Source organism: Phyllobates terribilis, unplaced genomic scaffold, assembly GCF_046119375.1.
Source record: "Phyllobates terribilis strain yellow unplaced genomic scaffold, ASM4611937v1 Scaffold_2__4_contigs__length_985480577, whole genome shotgun sequence".
NCBI classification, from domain to species: domain Eukaryota; kingdom Metazoa; phylum Chordata; class Amphibia; order Anura; family Dendrobatidae; genus Phyllobates; species Phyllobates terribilis.
The window spans coordinates 75,988,820-76,008,738 of record NW_027362762.1 but is presented as its reverse complement, the minus strand read 5'-3'; the positions used below and the strand labels follow the sequence as shown (position 1 = coordinate 76,008,738).

The following is a 19,919-nucleotide window of genomic DNA, read 5'->3' as shown; positions in this document are numbered from 1 at the left end:
CTGAATTTCCCGGGAATGTCCCAAATTTTGGGAAGCTATCTCTCTGCGTCCCCGGCTCAGATATTTCACTTACGGGAATCCGAGCACTCGGGCACCACACGATACTCGGCACTGCCAGCTACTCGATCAAGCACCTCGGTGCTCAAACGAGTATCGAGCAGTGCCGAGCACGCTCGCCCATCGCTAGTAGTGACATTATGAACGCTGCCATAAATTATTTTAAAATGGGACTGTCTTCTATAAAAATGCAATATCAAAGACAATAGTTATGGGCACAAGATTACTGTAGATCATTCAGGGATTTATTCTAGTTGCCATACTAGGATCTATTGTATGTCTTATATATATATATGGCCATAATACTAATAGGTGTCAAGTGACATCTTCTTTGTAGGGTTGGTTTTGATGTACATGGAGAACTATTTCAAGAGAGTTGCAGCCCACTCACCCAGAGTGTAGTATTTTATTTCAGGGGGCAGCATGGCACTTGTCACGTCCTTGATGTTCTCATCAACGTAGTTCTGTGCCCGGGATGCATGCCAAAAAGCCATGAACCTAGCAATGAAAGATGCTGCAAAGATGGCCAACATCCCGAAATCCAAGATATTCCATAGTTCAAACATGTATTCCCTTGGCCCTTGTGACCAAATTTCTTTACATTCGGACCAGATCATACCTGAGGGATGTGACAAAAACATCCTAGTTAGTAAGACAGAATTAACATCACATACTCAAAAAGAAGGCTCAGAAAATATACAAAGCCCAAGGAACAGATACAAACCTGGTCTATTTCTAGTGGATGCAAATCATTTGGGATTGGATTGCTTACGAGTGGAGATGCAAACCTAAATATTATTACTACTACTAAGGATTCTTGGAAGCTCATTAGGTAGAACAGAAAGGGAAACACAATTACACACATGGAAAACTTGAACAAATAAATTTATTTATACATGTCAACCTTCGAATGTGAAACCTTCTATCCCGTCAAAGAACAAATTCAGAAGATCACATGGATGGAGGCCAAGTCAGAAGATATCAGTGAAAGAAAATTAATTAGAGGATCACATTGATGTAGTCAAAGTAAGAACATCACTTTAAAGAAGACAAAATTTGCAGATCACAGTGATAAAGACCATAAAAATCAGGAAGATGGAGACCACGTCAGAAGATCGTGGTGATGAAGACGAAGTCAGAAGACTACATTCATGGCAAGCAAATCAGGAGATAACATTGACAGAGACAAAGTCAAAAGATCACAGTGATGGAAACCAAAAAAGATCGCATTAATGGAGACCCAGTTGGAAGATCTCAAATAAGTAAACCAAGTCAGAAGATCAAATTGATAGCATACATGTTAGAAGATCACATTTATAGACACCAAGTCAGAAGATCAAATTGATAGCGTACATATTAGATTATATTTATAGAGACCAAGTCAAAAGATAACATTGATGAAGTGCAAATTAGAAGATCACATTGATAGAGACCATGTTAGAAGATCACAGTTATAGAGACCAGGTCATAAAATCACATTGATGGAGATCAAGTCAGAAGATCTCAATAATGAAGTCCATAACCTTGGGGCATCACAGATTTCCAGAACATGGGAGATGGGACTCTATGGAGAAACTGCACCCCTTCTGCTTCAGTTTCAGCTACTAGAAAATGTCTGTCACATGTTAAATGAGCTGCCAAACCAGGACAACCCCATTTCATAAGGCCAGTGGACCCTGCCAGCTCATCCTCATGGACATGTAGCCCGTTGAAGTCAATGGACAACCTCAAATGGTTCTCCATTAATACAGAGGGGTTCCATGTAGGAGAAGACTTTATCAAAATTCTTTAATGAGGCATGTAAATCCCATAGATTTTTTCCTGAGTGAACAATCCCTTTAAGCAAAGGTCAAGAACATTTTGACACTCTAAACTAGTTATAGCTACTCCTATACACCAGAGGAACTAACGGAATTGTTTCACTCCTAGAGAACCACTTTCTCCATTCCTAACTCAAAGAAACTTTGTTAAGAGGGGTGTAAAGCATTTTTTTTTGGGGGGGCTGAGATTTTTACCATCCTTACTCAACTCAACATATTCCAAGATCAGTAGCACAGGGTAAAATTATCAGGAGATGTTTATACTACTGTATATGGTCATTGAGTGGTTATCATATGTACTGAAGTCTGATAGATTTGTATCACGAGGAATAAGAAGTTTTTTAAAATTTCTGAGAAAACGTAAAGGTGGACATATCTATATAAGGAGGCTCAGTTTTCCATCCCTTCTCTAACCCCAAGGATAACTGAGGCCCTTAGCTGGGAATCATTGCTCCTTAGGAAACTGATCATAACTCATAGATCGAAGACCATTCACAAAAGTGAAAAGTTCAACTGATATGGCCGAACTTCCAGTTGTTAATGAGCAACACTTCTGATTTGTAGTCAAGTTTATGTTTTGGGTGAAAAACTCTTTAAGGAAAAAAAAAGAATGAAGCACAAGCGCCTGTATGTCCTGATACTATCTGACACATTCTGCTATTAGATGAAAACCCCATTAAGCAAGGTTCAGCGGCACACAAGAGACCGGCGGACGAGCGGCTGCACTTTCATTTAGGTGGATACGATTTTCTATTTAAATGTCAGTTCTCTGGCAGACTTCTGACATGAAATAGGCCTCTTTCCCTGAGCGTCTGCTTAGTGTTGCTTGCGGGATCGTTGTCCTGACACATGATATAAACCTCCATCTCTCGTCAAATGTACCTGCCAGAGCTTTTAATTAAAGTTTGGTGGCAAACAGCATCAAAGGAGGAGATCCTCAGCGTCTGACCATTTAATCCTGCAGCATTACTATCAATAACTTCCTTTTATCTGGTCATTGCATCAGTTAGCGAAGATTCGGTATTTCATGTACAGACAACTGTTCTTCTTCATGCCCTTATTAGTGTCAGTAAAAGGACAGACTTGAAGAGCGTTCCCATGCACAGGAAATGCCGGAAATGTCTGCAAGATGGTGATCCGACCTCTAGGGGGTCCCCGTGTATTGGGATTTAATTTGATGAATCAGCTGAGACCATTACCTTTACAGCTAACAAAGAAATCCCCTATAAATAATGTTTATTAAATGTATTAAAATGACAACCCCTAACAAAACATAAAACAAAAGAAGCCAAATCTAATAGATATCAGCAAGAGGTAACAATTCCCAAACAATGCGGTATACTGAGACTAGTAGTGAATATCTCAAAAACGAGATGGTTGTCACTCAACTGAACTGCAGTGGTGTAAGAGTAAACGGACAATGGGTGAACCCCTACTTAGACCGAGAAGATAGGTGTCCCCAGGACCAGCAAACTTGGCGTTCTTGCTCAGGAAATACTTGGCCCTATTACCCTCTAAAGGTTACTGTCATGGTAGGTATGCGAAGGACCCAGAGTACAAAAACAGGAAAAGGGGGGGAAGCCCAACAACTAGGGAAAGGGGGAGTGTAGACCCCTAGGCAGATCTAACAACACCCTGACTCCTCTCCCTAAATAGGTTCAGCACCTATCACTGAGCAGGATGCCCTAGAGCTAGGCCCTAGGTAGGGAGGGGACGGGGTGAGCACTAGTCAGCCCCACTACAACTAAAGACAAACAAGGCAAACAGACAAGGGGAAACACTTAGTTTTAATAAGACACCAGAGCGATCACGACTACTATCCAGAAAGGAACTCCAAGGAGAATCTAGCCGACTGCTAGAACTCCAGACCTGAACAGAGGAATATACTCTATCACCAGCGATTCTCTGCAGAAACTGAGGGTATTTAAAGATCCAGTAAGGGTGTGTTAATTAGCAGCAGAAGGTGGAGATCACCATTTGGTCCTAGAGAGGGAGGGATGATGAAAGGATCAAGAAGGTGTCTGCAAGGCCAAGCGCAGTGACCTTCTACAGCCGTATCCAGAATGACTGTCTGTCAAACCTGATACACCCGTGACAGTTATGCTATACATAGATTAGGAAATATGCATACAAAAATCCAGCAGATTGATAACCAAATTGATACCGGTATATTGTAACTGTAACCCATAACCAATTAAAAAAAGAGCGGGTAAAGTGGAGCAAAGGGAGGCCAAGAAAAATGAGAGCAGAGGAATGCTCGCCAATCCTCAGATATTAGGTAATGAAGAATAATAATAATATAAACACAGACCCTAGGCTCGCCTCTACCTAGGCCACGGAGGTTGACACCCCAAGGACAAAATGGCACCCCCTCTCAACTATGGCTATCCCTGGTGTGCACGCCCCACATGGCATGCCTAGTGCACGCGCTCCTTTGTTCTTAAAGGGTCAGCGCGCACACATGGTAAATACCCCCAGCTAACAGTTAGGAGGCATTTAGTTAATGTGATCACCTGCAAGATGTCTCCCATCTAATTGCTGGGAGGCATCTTGTATTAAAGGCACCCTCCCCAATAGGAAGGTGCCTGAGCAACCACTATAGTTACTGTTAGGTGGTTTGGTGTGTGCAACTGTATGTTGCCATGTCCCCCATTCCTAGTCTGTTAGGCCACGGCCCCACTATTAGTATTTGGTCAGTATTTTTTGTCAGGAGTGTGAGCCAAAACCAGGTGGGAACAATCAGAGAAAAGGTATAATAGAAACAAGTCACCAATTCTGCATTTATCACCCACTCCTGGTTTTGGCTTCCACTCCTGAGAAAAAATACTGACCGAATACGGACCAAATACTGTTAGTGGGGCTGTGGCCTTAAAGTAATTCCTGTATCCTGTGTCCCATTAGTCCTGTATAGTTAGTTCGTGTTCCTGTGACCGCTTTGGCGGTATCTGAATCCTGAAACCGAATCGGTGGTGCCTGTCTGCTATCCTGAAACCATCAAGTCTGAACCTGCCCCAGTGGCCGTCCTGACTGCACAGTCTGAACCTGCCCGAGTGGCCGTCCTGTCTGAACCTGCCCGAGTGGCCATCCTGTCTGTACAGTCTGAACCTACCCGAGTGGCCGTCCTGTCTGAACCTGTCCCAGTGGCCGTCCTGACTGCACAGTCTGAACCTGCCCGAGTGGCCATCCTGTCTGAACCTGCCCGAGTGGCCGTCCTGTCTGAACCTGTCCCAGTGGCCGTCCTGACTGCACAGTCTGAACCTGCCCGAGTGGCCATCCTGTCTGAACCTGTCCCAGTGGCCGTCCTGACTGCACAGTCTGAACCTGTCCGAGTGGCCGTCCTGTCTGAACCTGCCCGAGTGGCCGTCCTGTCGGAACCTGCCCGAGTGGCCGTCCTGTCTGCACAGTCTGAACCTGCCCTAGTGGCTGTCCTGTCTGAACCTGCCCGAGTGGCCATCCTGTCTGAACCTGCCCAAGTGGCCGTCCTGTCTGCACAGTCTGAACCTGCCCTAGTGGCCGTCCTATCTGAACCTGCCCGAGTGGCCGTCCTGTCTGCACAGTCTGAACCTGCCCCAGTGGCCGTCTTGTCTGCACAGTCTGAACCTATCCCAGAGACCATCCTGTCTGCACAGTCTGAACCTGCCCCAGTGACCATCCTGTCTGCATAGTCTGAACTTGTTCCAAGTGGCCGTTCTGCTCTGTCTAAGAATCTGAATTAACATCGTTGACCCTTGGAGTTAGCTGCTACTGCCGTACGCCGCCCTGGAGTGGCACCTGGCAGGTACCTTCCGCACAAGCCCGATCTCACCACTAGAGGCTCCAGTGAACACCAAAGGTAGCTGCTTAGTCACGCCCCTTCAGGGTAAGTCCAGTCCGTGGCACAGTGGGTCCACAAACCACATACGCCACCTACGGATGTTTAACAGCCAGCATAAAATCATCGACCCAGATAAATGTGATGCTGTATTAAAAAATCATTCTTCTCCAATCAGTTTTCGGTGGCCTGTGTTGGCCTAACTTGCTTATAATCGATCGACTAGAGTTAGCAAGCCAAAATTGGCCAATGTAAATGACTCGCCCCCTGGGCCGTGGGGCACTCGGATCCGGGCAATAGGGGAACGATGGGGGTAGTAGTGGCAACCCGGTTCCGTGGCTCAGGGTGGTCAGGCCAGTAGTAGTCTGCTATGTGCTGTTGATAACGTCCGACTACGCCACCCGTGGATTTGCGGTCACTAGGAACCGCCGCTGCAGGGCAGACCGCTGGGGCTGATGGTGCATGCAGCTGAGATGGTGTGACTCCCCACGGGAAGAGTGCAGCCCCAGGGCAGTGTAGTGGATGGTGGGAGTGATGGTGGTGAGAGTCCCAGTACCGGTAGTGCCGGAGGAGCGAAAAAGCACACAGACAACGTACTGCAGTCCAGGGTCTTTACTCACAGTTAATATCCAAGTCACTTCAGCTGGCAATGACTGCCCGAGCCGTGCTGCGTCCACCAGGTGAGGGGCTCGGTCAACTCCCAGGCAGCTCGGAAGTATGGCTCAGGACCCCCTTCAATCCTTCCTCTGGCCTGCCTCACCAGTGACCCACTTTTGTCCAGCTGTCGCGAACTTGTGCGGGTAAACGTGGATCCCGTTCCCCGCTGTTCTATATGGTGCCTTCCTAGCAGGTTTAATGAGGTGTCGCACCAATAAATGATCACGACGTCCGGTCTTTGGCTGAGGGTAGTTTCTCCTCCACCAACTTGGGATCCGGCACCCTTAATCTGCCTGACCCTTCACCCTGTATTCTCGTGGGTTCTTAGGGTCCCTTCTTCCTTCTTGTTCCTGAGCCCTTCTGTTTCTTTCTCTTCTTTTCCCTTCTCTGTTCCTCCTTCTTCTCCTTTCTCGTGGAGCTAGGCTCCCCTTCACCTCCTCTCTCTCTCTCTCCACTCTCCTCCTCGGCCTCTCTCTAGGCCCACTCTGGAGTAGAGCTCCTACAGAGCCCCTACTCCCTATCTTCTCCTCTCTCTGCACAGACTGAACTGAACTCCTGTCCTAAGATGGTGCCCACCTTTTATACCTCCCTCTAGCCATGAGCCCAGGTGACCGGCAACCAATGGGCTCCTACCTACGCTCAGGAACCGTCCCCTATGTGCTCCTACATCACCGGGTTTTCCTCCCCCCTCCCCACTCCAGCCAGGGACATAGTCTGTCGTACCTGCACTTCTGTCTAGTGGGAGCACCGTTGAGCTGTCCCTCGGAAATGGGGTGTGTGTGCTGTAAGCTGATGGGTGCCAATGTGTGCACCAGAAGTTGTGTCATTTATAGAAGACCTGTCACCAGTCAAAAGCGACTAATTTTTACTTTGATTTTATTCCTGCTGCTCCCCTAAATATACAGTTTTTGGTTTCTTTAAAATTCGCCATACGGTTCCAGAAATACGGGTCTTTTTATTTAGTGCTAATGTTCATGGCCTCTACAAAGAGGGCGTGGCTCATGGAGTAATTATGCAGCCTAACCTAATGACACGCCCTCAAAGAATCCTGTGAACCACGCCCCCTTTTTAAAGCCCATAAAAATTTGTTCTAAATAAGAAGGCCCGTATCTCTGGAACCGTATGGCAGATTTTAAAAAAGAAAAAAGCTAAATATTCAAGGGAGCAGCAGGAATATGTTTAAAGCAAAAACTGTCGACTTTTGACATGATGACATATCCCCTTTAAATGCCTCTGTCAGTGATTGATGGTGGCATTTAAGGCTATGTGCCCACGATGCAGAAATGAAGCAGAAAATTTCTGCAGCATTTCTGCATCTCCCTGGCAGAAAAAAACGCATGCAGATTGTGCATGCGTTTTTCCTGCAGAATACATGCGGATCCACATGCGGGTTCACATGCGTTTCCGCATGCAGATTGACAAGCGCTTTCCAGGCGATAGCATCACTTGGAAAGTGCTTGACAACTAGGTCACACTGTATAAATCCATGCAAACAGCGTGGATTTATACAGTGTGAACCGTAAAAATTGAAACAAATAAAGCTATACTCACCCCCGAGGCCCCGGCGTGACTGCAGCGCTGCTTCCTGGCTGCCAGCATATCGCGAGACAGAGCGGTGAAGGGCCTGCGGTCACATGACTGTGACGTCACCGAAGGTCCTTCAGCGCTGCTGGCATTCAGAGAGAAGACGCCGGACAGGTGAGTATAAACTTTATTTGTTATTTTATTCTTTTTTTTACAGGTACAATGGTACCCAGGTCTGGATGAGAGTCTCCTCTCCTCCAGAACTGGGTACCATCCGCACATAGAGACTCATAGAAGCCGCTTGTAAAAATGTACAGTCGCGGTTTCTGTGCGTCTCAATGCAAGTCAATGGCGGGAGTTCCGCTGCACTTCCGCAAAATTAAATGACATGCTGCGGATTTTTGTACGCAGCATAAACGCTGCGGAAAAATCCGCAGCATGTGCATAGAACATGCGGAATCCCCTTGGGGACCATGGGGTGCGGATTACCTAGCGTTTTACAAGCGTTTCCGCTGCGGAAATTCCGCAGCATAAACGCTTGAAAAACGCTACGTGGGCACACAGCCTAAAAGGTTTAACAACAAACTGCTGTTACAGGCAGATGTAAGATCGTAACCCTGCTCCATATATCTGGACCTGACGCAGGACATTCTTTTACATCCTTTGTTGAGAAGGGATTAATAGCCTCTTTGTTGTATTTCATATTGCCGGCTGGAGAAAGATCTCTCTTGTTCTAACAGGAGAGATGGTAACTTTTCTATCTTTATTTTGCTGAGCTTCTCTTAATTGGCTTAGGCTCTGTTCACATGTCCAGTAGTTATTTCTGTTTTTGGATGCATCTTGTTATCATAAATACAGAAATAAAATGTTCCAGTACAGGATCCATTCATTTGAATGGCCATGGAAAGAGGTTTTCCTTTTCACAGCAATCCAGCTCCATTCCCTTTTTTTATCTGGATCAAAAAAACTTTGTTTTTAGGCCAGACAAAAAAGTTGTGCAATCTGACAGCAACTGATCCATTTTTTTTTTTTTTTTTTTAACGTTGAAGTCTATTAAAAATGGATCTTAACGGATGGTTATGAAATTATGTTATCAGTTAATATAATGTATTTGTTTTTCAGTACTGCACATGCCCAGAACATAAGAGGTATTCCGAGACGCCTCTAGTAAAAGCAGAACAAAACCCAGATGTAAATCGGAAACCAAAGTGTCCGTTTTTGTTTAAAGATGGATCCATTCAAAATCGGAAACTTTGATTTCGGTTTTGCATTTGTTTTTGCTCTGTTTAAGGGTTATACATTTTTTCAGTTCTGGATCCTTTACAGATGACAATTGGAGATATAAACAGAGACTTACAAGCTCGATGTCAAAACAAGGTCACATATTATTACTTAAAGAGGACCTGTTACTAGAGATGAGGGGTGTTCGACTCGAACTGTTCGCCAATCTCAAATTCGAGCTGTTTTGGGCGGTGTTCGAGTCGTTCAACGAACTCGAAAGATTTGCAAAAAATTTGGCTGTTCGAGGTTATGTTCGGTAAGTGTTTGTGCACCAAAAGCGTAACTGGATTTTTCACAGTAATACTGTTAATTAGTGATGACGAGCATGCTCGCCACTGCTTGGAGCTCGCCAAGTACTTGCACGATGCTCGGGCGGGAGCTTGGGTCCCCGTCCTGCATGTCTGGCGCTATTTAGAGCACCAATCATGCAGGGATTGTCTGCCACTCACTGTAATGTCACAGCCATGGTGGTTGTGGCATTACAGTGATTGCCCAAATCGATGGGAACAGTGCTCACAGTGAAACAGGAAAAGCCGGCAATTCAGCAGCGGCATACACCGGTACCCGACAATTTAGAATAGAAAGAATAGAGCATCACACCTAGATTAGATAGATAGAAACATGTCAGTCACATATATATGAAGTACAGTGACAGTGTTGATTACTGTACTTGTTATTTAGTGTTAAAATAAAGGATTTATTTAAAAAAAAAATTGGCGTAGGGTTCCCAGTAATTTTAGTCTCTAGCGGAGGTTAATCAGACGGCTGGGGCAGATGTTTGAAGCCTGGGAAAGGGGTAATACCCACGGAGCTTCCAAGGCTACTAATATCAGCCCCCAGCTGAATACCTAGCCTTTACTAGCTATTAAAATGTGGGACCCCCCAAAAAATGATGTGGGGTCCCCCCTATTTTAATAGCTAGCAAAGGCTAGGCAGACAGCTGGGGGCTGATATTAATAGCCCAGGAAGGGTGCCATGAATATTGGCTCCCTCCCAGGCTAGAAACACCAGCCGTCAGCCGCCGCAGAAATGGCGCATCCATAGGATGCGCCAATTATGGCACTTAGCCTCGCTCTTCCCACTGCCCTGTAGCGGTGGCAGTGGGGTAATAGGGCTGGGGTTGATGTCAGCTTATAATGCCAGCTGACATCAAGCCCAGGTTAGTAATGGAGAGGCGTCTATAAGACACCCCCATTACTAACCCCATAGTCAAAGTTAAAAAAAGACAAACACCCAGAATAAAGTCCTTTAATTGAAATAGAGGCACAATTCTTTAATGTTCTAAATTAAACTCTACTTACCGTCACGCCCATTCCAGCTGAAGCCAACGATCTCCTGCAATAAAAGTAAAATAATACACCAACCTCATCCTTACCTTTCCAAGGTTCCCAGGACTGCTTCAGCTCTGCTACATTGACATGACAGGCTGGATCGCAGCCGAAAGCTGCCATCCAGCTTGCCATGCCGCAGAGACTGAGAAGCGCAGGCATGCTTGTGCTCCTCAGTGTCTCGCTGTGACGGCATTCAGATGAGTCGAGTTCATGTCCAATGTACTCAGCTCACCTCATGCACGTCACTGACAGTGTGGGAAAATTCTCCTGCGCATGCGGTGCCGGCAAATGACGTCACCGCTTGAGCAGGAGAATTTTCCCACGCTGGGAAGGCATTGAGATGGCAAGCTGGATGGTAGCAGAATGCTGCCATCCAGCATGCCATCCTTCAGAGACACTGCAGAGCGCAGGCATGCTTGCGCTTTGCAGTGTCTCTGAAGGATGACAAGCTGGATGGTAGCGCTCTGCTGAGATCCAGCGCTTCAGAGACACTGCAGGTAGCGCTTCAGAGACACTGCAGAGTGCAAGCATGCCTGCGCTCTGCAGTGTCTCTGAAGGATGACAAGCTGGATGGCAGCACTCTGCTGCGATCCAGCCTGTCATCTCAATGCCATCCCAGCGTGAGAGAATTCTCCTGCTCAAGCGGTGAGCACAGGAGAATTTTCCCACGCTGTCAGTGACGACGTGCATGAGGTGAGCTGAGTTCATTGGACATGAACTCGGCTCATCTGGATGCCGTCACAGCCAGACACTGAGGAGCTTCACTGAGGAGCTTCTCAGTGTCTGCGGCATGGCAAGCTGGATGGCAGCGTTCTGCTGCGCTCCAGCCTGTCATGTCAATGTAGCAGAGCTGAAGCCGTCCTGGGAACCATGGAAAGGTAAGGATGAGGTTGGTTTATTATTTTACTTTTATTGCAGAAGACATTGGCTTCATCTGGAATGGGCGATACGGAAAGGAGAGTTTAATTTAGAACATTAAAGGAATGTGTGTTTATTTCAATTAAAGGACTTTATTCTTGGTGTTGTGTTTTTTTTTAATACTTTACTAGAAATTCATGGCGGTCATATCTATTATTGGCGTGACCCCATGAATTTCGGGCTTAGGGCCAGCTAATAATACCAAGCTGGCCCTAACCCCTTTATTACCCAGTGAGCCACCGCACTAGGGCCCTGGATGAGTTGGGCGCAGCGCCAGAAGATGGCACTTATATGAACGCGCCATTTTCCGGGGTGGCTGCGGACTGCAATTCGCAGCGGGAGGGGGCAGAAAGCTCGGGCCTCCCTGCACTGCGGATTCCAGCCCCCAGCTGCCTAGTTGTACCTGGCTGGACACAAAAATAGGGCGAAGCCCCACGTATTTTTTTTTTTAAATTATTTCATGAAATTCATGTAATATTAATAAAAAAAAGGGCTTCCCTATATTGTTGTGTCCGGCCAGGTACAAATAGGCAGCTGGGGGTTGGGGGCAGCCCGTTCCTGGATGCTGTACCTGGCTGGCATACAAAAATATGGCGAAGCCCATGTCAAAATGTTTGGGAAAAATTAATTAAAAAATAAAAAAAATAATAATTTAGGGACTGCATCTTTATTAACCCCTCAAGTGGAGTCACATTAAACACACATTCCTTTAATGTTCTAAATTAAACTCTACTTACCGTCACGCCCATTCCAGCTGAAGCCAATGATCTCCTGCAATAAAAATAAAATAATAAACCAACCTCATGGCTGCCATCCAGCTTGTCATGCCGCAGACACTGAGAAGAGCAGGCATGCTTGCGCTCCTCAGTGTCTCGCTGTGACGGCATCCAGATGAGCCGAGGTCATGTCCAATGAACTCAGCTCACCTCATGCACGTCACTGACAGCGTGGGAGAATTCTCCTGTCAGGCGGCTCCTGTTATGCGGCTGATGGCTGGTGTTTCTAGCCTGGGAGAGGGCCAATATTCATGGAACCCTTCCTGGGCTATTAATATCAGCCCCCAGCTGTCTGCCTAGCCTTTGCTAGCTATTAAAATAGGGGGGACCCCACGTCATTTTTTTTTGGGTCCCCCATTTTAATAGCTAGTAAAGGCTAGGTATTCAGCTGTGGGCTGATATTAGTAGCCTGGGAAGCTCCGTGGGTATTACCCCCTTCCCACGCTTCAAACATCTGCCCCAGCAGTCTGCTTAACCTCCGCTAGAGACTAAAATTACGGGGAACCCCACGCCAATTTTTTTTTTAAATAAATCCTTTATTTTAACACTAAATGACAAGTACAGTAACCAATACTGTCACTGTACTTCTTATATATGTGACTGACATGTTTCTATCTATTTAATCTATGTGTGATGCTCTATTCTATTCTATTCTATTCTGAGCAGTTTGTCAACTTTTGGACACCTTTGAAGGTGTTTTCTATGTGTTTTTGTGTCACCCTGGCCTGGATGCCATAAAATGTATTAAAGCTGTGTCTGAGAGCAAGGGGGAGGTTCTCTAGTCAGGGGAACATTAGCATGCAATGCCTCCTGTCTCAGGCCAGTAGGGGGAGCAGGCTGCCCCTATAAAAGCTGGTGCTGGGGGCAGGGTTAGAGAGAACTTGATGGCCTGTCTCAGCACTGAGACTTGTCCCAGAGCAGAGCAGGGACAGACAGTTGCACTGCACCTAAGAGGAAGTGTGGCAGGAGGAGAGTCACAAGCCAGAGACAAGAGGCGAAGAGAGCCTGTCTTGGCAGATAAGAGACTGACTTTACCAGACTTTGGTGTCTGAGGCTGGGAGGATTCTATATCCTCCAGCAGAGAACCAGTCCGCAAGGGACTGTATATTCCTTGGCCTAAGAAGCCTGGAGGCCCTGCCACAACCGAAGGGACCAGTAAAGCCGTACAAGGCTGGGAGCAGAAAGGAACCCACGTCGCAGGCCATACAGGCGAGAATACACGGAAAGCTCGGAAACGTGGGCTGTTACCCTATAACGAGGAGATAGCCAGAAGGAGCGCAGAAAGCACGGTAGGCCTACACCCTCACCCTGACCAGGGCCAATTTCCCCGTTGCTCTCAGACATCCAGGTCCCCTCCTAGCTGGGACTGTTTATGGGTCAATTTACCTGTTCTAGTAAAGACCCTGGACTGCAACCTGTTGTCTGCGTGCTCCTTGCTCCTCCAGCACAATTAACACTGGGACTCTCACTACCATCACTCCCCCCATCCACTACACTGCCCTGGGGCCGCACTCTTCCCGTGGGGAGTCACACCATCCCAGCTGCACACCTCATCAGCCCCAGCGGTCTGCCTTGCAGCGGCGGTACCTAATGACCGCAAATCCACGGGTGGCGTAGTCGGACATTATCAATAGCACATAACGGAATACCACTGGCCTGACCACCCTGAGCCACGGAACCGGGTTGCCACTACTACTCCCAACATTTCCCTAATTGCCCGGATCCGAGTGCCCCACGGCCCAGGGGGCGAGTCAGCTTTGGCGTAGTCGGCAGGATTTCGTGCCCGCAACCACCGGGTACTGCGTGCCTGAAAAAGACTTTTGTAACTTACCTGTGGCGAAGTTTCCCGCCATCCGGAGCCGATTCCCGCCATCAGACGCCATCTTGGACCGTTTCCCGCCGTCTTCTGCCGTCTTCCCGCCATCCCCAGCTGTTTCCCGCCATCGGACGCCATCTTCAGGACGCCGCGCGGGAAGAAGAGGGGCGTGGACGCCGAAAGCGCGCGAGACCCGAAGCTCCACCCCACGCACCGACGCTGCGCAAGGTCCTGGAAGGGAGAGAGAGCGACGCTGACGTCATCAGGACGCGACGCAAGGTCCTCGTCCAGAGCAGCAGCAGCGGAGCCACGGCCTACAGAAGAGGATCGTCGGAAGGTAGGCCACGCTTAACTAGGGGGGAGGAAGATGTCGGACACAGAGGCGCCCACTACCACCAACGCAGCTGCAGCAGCGGTGATGCCCTTTTCCCTGCCCTACATCCCTGGAGCGGCCTGGCTGCCCAAGTACTCAGGGGAGCCCCATGCCCTAACTGACTTTAAGGAAAGGCTGTACAGTTTGTTCCATGTTTACCCCCTGACAGAGGAACAGAAGGTCAGCATACTAACAGGGCAGTTAACTGGCGCAGCCCAAAGGGAGGTAAAATCATGGCCCACTGAGGAGAAAAGGACTGTGAAGCGTATTCTGGGCCGGCTGCGGGGTACCTTTGACACACGTACCTCCGCTGAGATTAAAGTGAGGTTCTATGGATGTAAGCAGCGGGCACAGGACAGCATCAGAGACTATGCCCTAAATCTGCAGGAAGCCTTGAGGGCTATTCAACAAACTGACCCTGGCAGTGTGCAGGAAACGGATAAGCTGCTAACAGAACAATTCATAGAAGGTCTGCTGTCTAGCGCCCACAGGGCCCAACTGCGCCTCATGTTCTTTCAGAACCCCGACCTGACCTTTGCCCAATTTAAGGACAAGGCCATAAGGGTGCTCCGTGAATCTGCAACCAGTGGCGCTATAAACCCCCGGCGCCCTGCTCTCACCAACCACCAGGACCGTCCAGGCGTTGCAAGTGGACCCGTCAAGACCCATCGAGCTGGCTTCAAGTCCGGAGGATGTCCCGTGGCGTCGACAGAGGAGGATCCCGTCGTTCCGAGGGAGGCCCACAGACCGCTACACAGAGGATGGACAGCCCATTTGCCGTCGATGCAACCAGCCCGGACACATTTCCAGGTACTGTAATTTAAACGGGTCCAACCTGGGGCAGAGGGCCAACCCCCAGGCATAAGATCACCAGGCCCTTATAATTGGCGCGATAAGTACGTTGGGGGGCGCCCGGTTTTACCCGTGGTGCGGGACGGTATTCCCATGAGCGCCTTGCTGGATACTGGGTCGCAAGTGACCACTATCCCTTATGTACTTTTTAAGCAGTATTGGACTGATGCTGATATCACACGGTATCCAGACAGTAACTTGAGCATCATCGCCAGTAATGGCTTACCCGTGCCGCAGATGGGGTTCAAGGAGATGACCATTAAAATTGGTAAAGTTGAACTACCGGCACAGGGAGTGATTATTGTGGACATTGACCGTCGTGAAAGTCACCCTAAAATAACTGTGGGTACTAACGTAATTGAAAATTGTCTTTCAGAGGTAATTGTAATCTTACAACAGGTGGCGGTGAATGCTAGTTCCAGCCAACAGAGAGTCCTCAACAAGGAGATAAAAGCCCTGATGAGACGGCAGCAGGTAGAACTGTCTGGTGGTGAGATCGGTAGCGTAAGACTGAGTGACCCATTCCCCATTTCCATGCCTCCCAAAATCGAAATGATGATCTGGTGTCGGACTGCAATCGGGTTGAGAGGTAGAGACTACCAAGCCATGGTAGAACCCGTGTACTCAGACAGCAGGCCCACCATTTTGACAGCCCGGGGGGTGGTTGATGTCCGTCATGGGAGGGTGCCCATCCGCATCCTCAACATTGGGGAGAGGGAGGTACACTTACCCAGGTATGCTACACTCGCCAAGCTGTTTGTGGTCGAACACAAAGCTATCAGGGCCGTGGAACCCTTGCCTCCATCTCCTCAGGTGGAGGGTAATGGCTCCCAGAAACAAAAGGAGGACTGGTGCCAGAAACTCCATGTAGGTGCTGACTCCACTCCCCTGCACCAAAAATAAGGAGTCTACCGGGTGGTTCAGGAGTACGAGAGAGTCTATAGTAAGCACCCGCTAGACTTCGGCAGAGTAAAGGGGATAGAACACCACATCCCCACCGGGAGCCACCCACCAATAAAAGAGAGGCACAGACCTGTACCCCCTGCACATTATCAGAACGCAAAGGGCATGCTAAGAGAGATGAAAGAAGCTGGGGTTATTAGAGACAGCTGTAGCCCCTGGGCAGCCCCCTTGGTTCTGGTCAAAAAGAAAGACGGCACCATGAGAATGTGCGTCGACTATAGACAAATCAACCGTATCACTCACAAAGACGCATATCCGCTGCCTAGAATAGAGGAGTCTTTAGCCGCACTAAAATCAGCTAACTTCTTTTCTACTTTGGACCTTACTAGCGGGTACTGGCAGGTTCCTGTGGCAGAGGCTGACAAGGAGAAGACCGCCTTCACCACCCCGATGGGACTGAGTGAGTTCAACTGTATGCCTTTCGGGCTCTGCAACGCACCAGGGACCTTCCAGCGGCTGATGGAATGTTGTCTAGGGCACCGAAACTTGGAGACGGTCCTCCTTTACCTGGACGACGTGATCGTCTATTTGAAGACCTACGAGGAACACCTAAAGCACCTGGCCGAGGTGTTCGAAGCCCTGGCAGGCTATGGCCTGAAGGTAAAACCATCGAAGTGTCACCTGCTGAAACCAAAGGTCCAGTACCTAGGGCACATGGTAAGCGCGGAAGGAGTGGCCCCCGACCCTGACAAGGTCACGGCAATCAAGAGCTGGCCAAGCCCCTCGAACATCAAAGAGGTGAGACAGTTTCTCGGGTTGGTAGGCTACTACCGAAGGTTCATCCCCGGGTTCACTAAGATGGCAGCTCCTATGCAGGACCTCCTGATCGGACAGTCTAAGTCCAGGAGCCAAAAGCCGCCCTTCAAGTGGGATAAACCGGAAGAGGAGTCCTTCCGCCAGCTAAAGATGGCCCTCACAGGGGACGAGATCCTGGCCTACCCTGATTATGGCCAGCCTTTCATTCTCCACACAGATGCCAGTAATGTGGGACTGGGAGCCGTACTGTCCCAAAACCAACAGGGCAGAGAAAGGGTGATCGCGTACGCCAGCCGGAAGCTGAGACCCACCGAGAGGAACCCGGAGAATTACAGCTCCTTCAAGCTAGAATTCTTGGCGGTGGTGTGGGCCGTGACGGAACGCTTCAAGCATTACCTGGCCTCCGCAAAGTTCACTGTGTACACGGACAACAACCCGTTGACACACCTGGACAATGCAAGACTGGGTGCCCTAGAACAGCGGTGGATGGCCCGTCTCTCCAACTATGACTTTGTGATCAAGTACCGGGCCGGCAAAACCAATGCTAACGCTGACGCCCTATCAAGAATGCCTCACTTACCTGAAGGTGACGAAGACCCAGAAGAGCTGGAGGAGGTAGAACTCCCCGCGTTTCACTGGTATGGAGCCGCTCAATACTCCCACCGCGTGAAGGAGGAGGATCTAACAACCGTGATGATCAATCCCCTACCTCACCACAGCTGGGCCGAGACCCAAGATAGTGACCCTGCAATCCGCCTGGTGAAAGATCTGCTGACCCGGGAAGATGCCCGCTTGGATCCAGATGCCCCAGAGGAAGCCAAGCAGCTATGGAAAGAGAAGAGCAAGCTGTTCCTCTACGAAGGCAAGTTGTGCAGAAGGATTGTCAACCACCGGACGCACGAGCTGACCTGGCAAGTCGTGGTCCCAAGGCGAGATGCAGCTATGGTCCTGGGGGCTTACCATGACAGAGCGGGACACTTCGGTTGGAAGAAACTGGAGTTCCTGCTAAGAGGAAGGTTCTTTTGGGTCGGCATGAGAGGAGCTGTAGAAAAATGGTGCAGAGACTGTGGCCCTTGTCACCTAAGGAGGAAGGACCGTGCCAGCCAGAAGACACCCTTGAGGCCCATCGTCACCACGCAGCCTCTTGAGCTGGTAGCTCTAGACCACGTCAAATTGGCTCCCAGACGGTCAGGATACATCTATGCCCTGACAATCATGGACCACTATTCCCGTTTTCTAGTGGTGGTCCCGGTAAAGGACTTGACAGCCCAAACAGCGGCCAGAGCCTTCCAGCAATATTTCTGCCGTCCACACAGGTATCCGGAACAGGTCCTGACAGACCAGGGTCCAGCGTTCGAGGCTGAAATCTTCCAGGAGTTCTGCAACCTCTATGGCTGTAAGAAGATTCGGACAACGCCTTACCATCCACAAACCAACGGGATGTGTGAGAAGATGAAAAATATAGTCATTGATCTCCTAAAGACGTTGCCCCTGGAGGAACGCAGCCTGTGGCCAGAAAAACTGCCGGATCTGATAGACTTATACAATCATATCCCGGTGAATGCTACAAACTGCACCCCGGCTTACCTGATGCGAGCTAGACCAGGTAAGCTGCCTGTAGACCTGGAGATGGGAGTCCTAATACCTGAGGACACCTCCCCGGATGCGGACTGGGATACGGAAAGGCAACTGCAGTACAAGAAGGTACAGGAGAGTGTGGAGAAGAGCCTGGCCCAGGTGAGAGAGAGGCAAGAAAAACTCTTCAATCAACACGCCCCTGCTGGTCCCCTAGAACCTGGTGAGCAAGTCCTGAAGCAGAAGAGAAGGCTACATAAGTTGGACGACCAGTGGGAAAGGGAACCCTACACCGTACTGCAGTCTGACCACGACAACCCAAAGGTGTGCGTAATCACCAAGGACGGAGGAGAAACCACTAGTGTCGTCTCCAGAGACCACCTCAAAAGATGCCCCGAGCAACTCCGTAGTGCAGAAGAGGATCAGAGTGACCTTGAACCCGCAGAGGACAAGGAAGAAATGATCAGCACCGTTCTCGGAGAGTTCCCTCAGTCCTGGACTCGCATAAATGATGCCATAGTGGTACCTGTCCTGCATTTCCTGCAACCGGCACAGCAACAACCAACACCAGAGCCGGAAGGTGAAGAGGAGCAAGCAGTTCCAGAGGCAGAAGAGCCTGTACCAGCAGCCCAGGAGAGTCAACCCTCTGCTGACAGCTGCCTGCCCTACCTGTACACCCAGCTGGTAGCTGTGCCCCTAACGCTAGTGGGGAAAGCCAGGTTGGTCCACCACCAGACAGTGGGCTACGTAGATCAACCAGGAGCACAAAGGGGCAGATACCCGCTCGCTGGAGAATATAGGATGTACTAAAAGTGTAAATAACCCTGTTGCCAAATGTTGAATTGTTTGCCAAGTTACATGCATGTTTGGTAATTCTGTGTTTCAGTTTCTTGCAGCTACCGTAAGGACTCAAAGGTTATGGACTTTTTATAACCGGGACTTTGCATGGACTGCGTTCGGAGCCTAACCCAGGAATGAACTAAGACTGTAAAGGACTTGGGGTAGGACAGACCCCCACCTGGTTAAGGCTCCCGTTGTTCTGGTGATATGGACACCCGGTCACAGACCACACTGTGACCTTAAGAACTCAATCTGTGCGTCGTCTGTCTGTTATTGTTTTATGGTTATGCATATTGTCTTTGTTTACTGTTTAGTCCCGGAGTACTAAATTTCACTAGGGGGGAATGTGTCACCCTGGCCTGGATGCCACAAAATGTATTAAAGCTGTGTCTGAGAGCAAGGGGGAGGTTCTCTAGTCAGGGGAACATTAGCATGCAATGCCTCCTGTCTCAGGCCAGTAGGGGGAGCAGGCTGCCCCTATAAAAGCTGGTGCTGGGGGCAGGGTTAAAGAGAACTTGATGGCCTGTCTCAGCACTGAGACTTGTCCCAGAGCAGAGCAGGGACAGACA

General features: G+C 49.0%; 1 protein-coding gene across 2 annotated transcripts in view; it reads right to left on the bottom strand.

Moving 5' to 3' along the window:
• TRPC6 (transient receptor potential cation channel subfamily C member 6) overlaps positions 1-19,919 on the bottom strand; it is a 303,958-nt gene that overhangs the window by 70,817 nt on the left and 213,222 nt on the right. For both annotated transcript variants that reach the window (XM_073662136.1, XM_073662137.1), the window contains exon 6: positions 449-676. In XM_073662136.1, the coding sequence (XP_073518237.1) occupies positions 449-676 (228 nt within the window). The remainder of the gene's footprint in view (positions 1-448; positions 677-19,919) is intronic.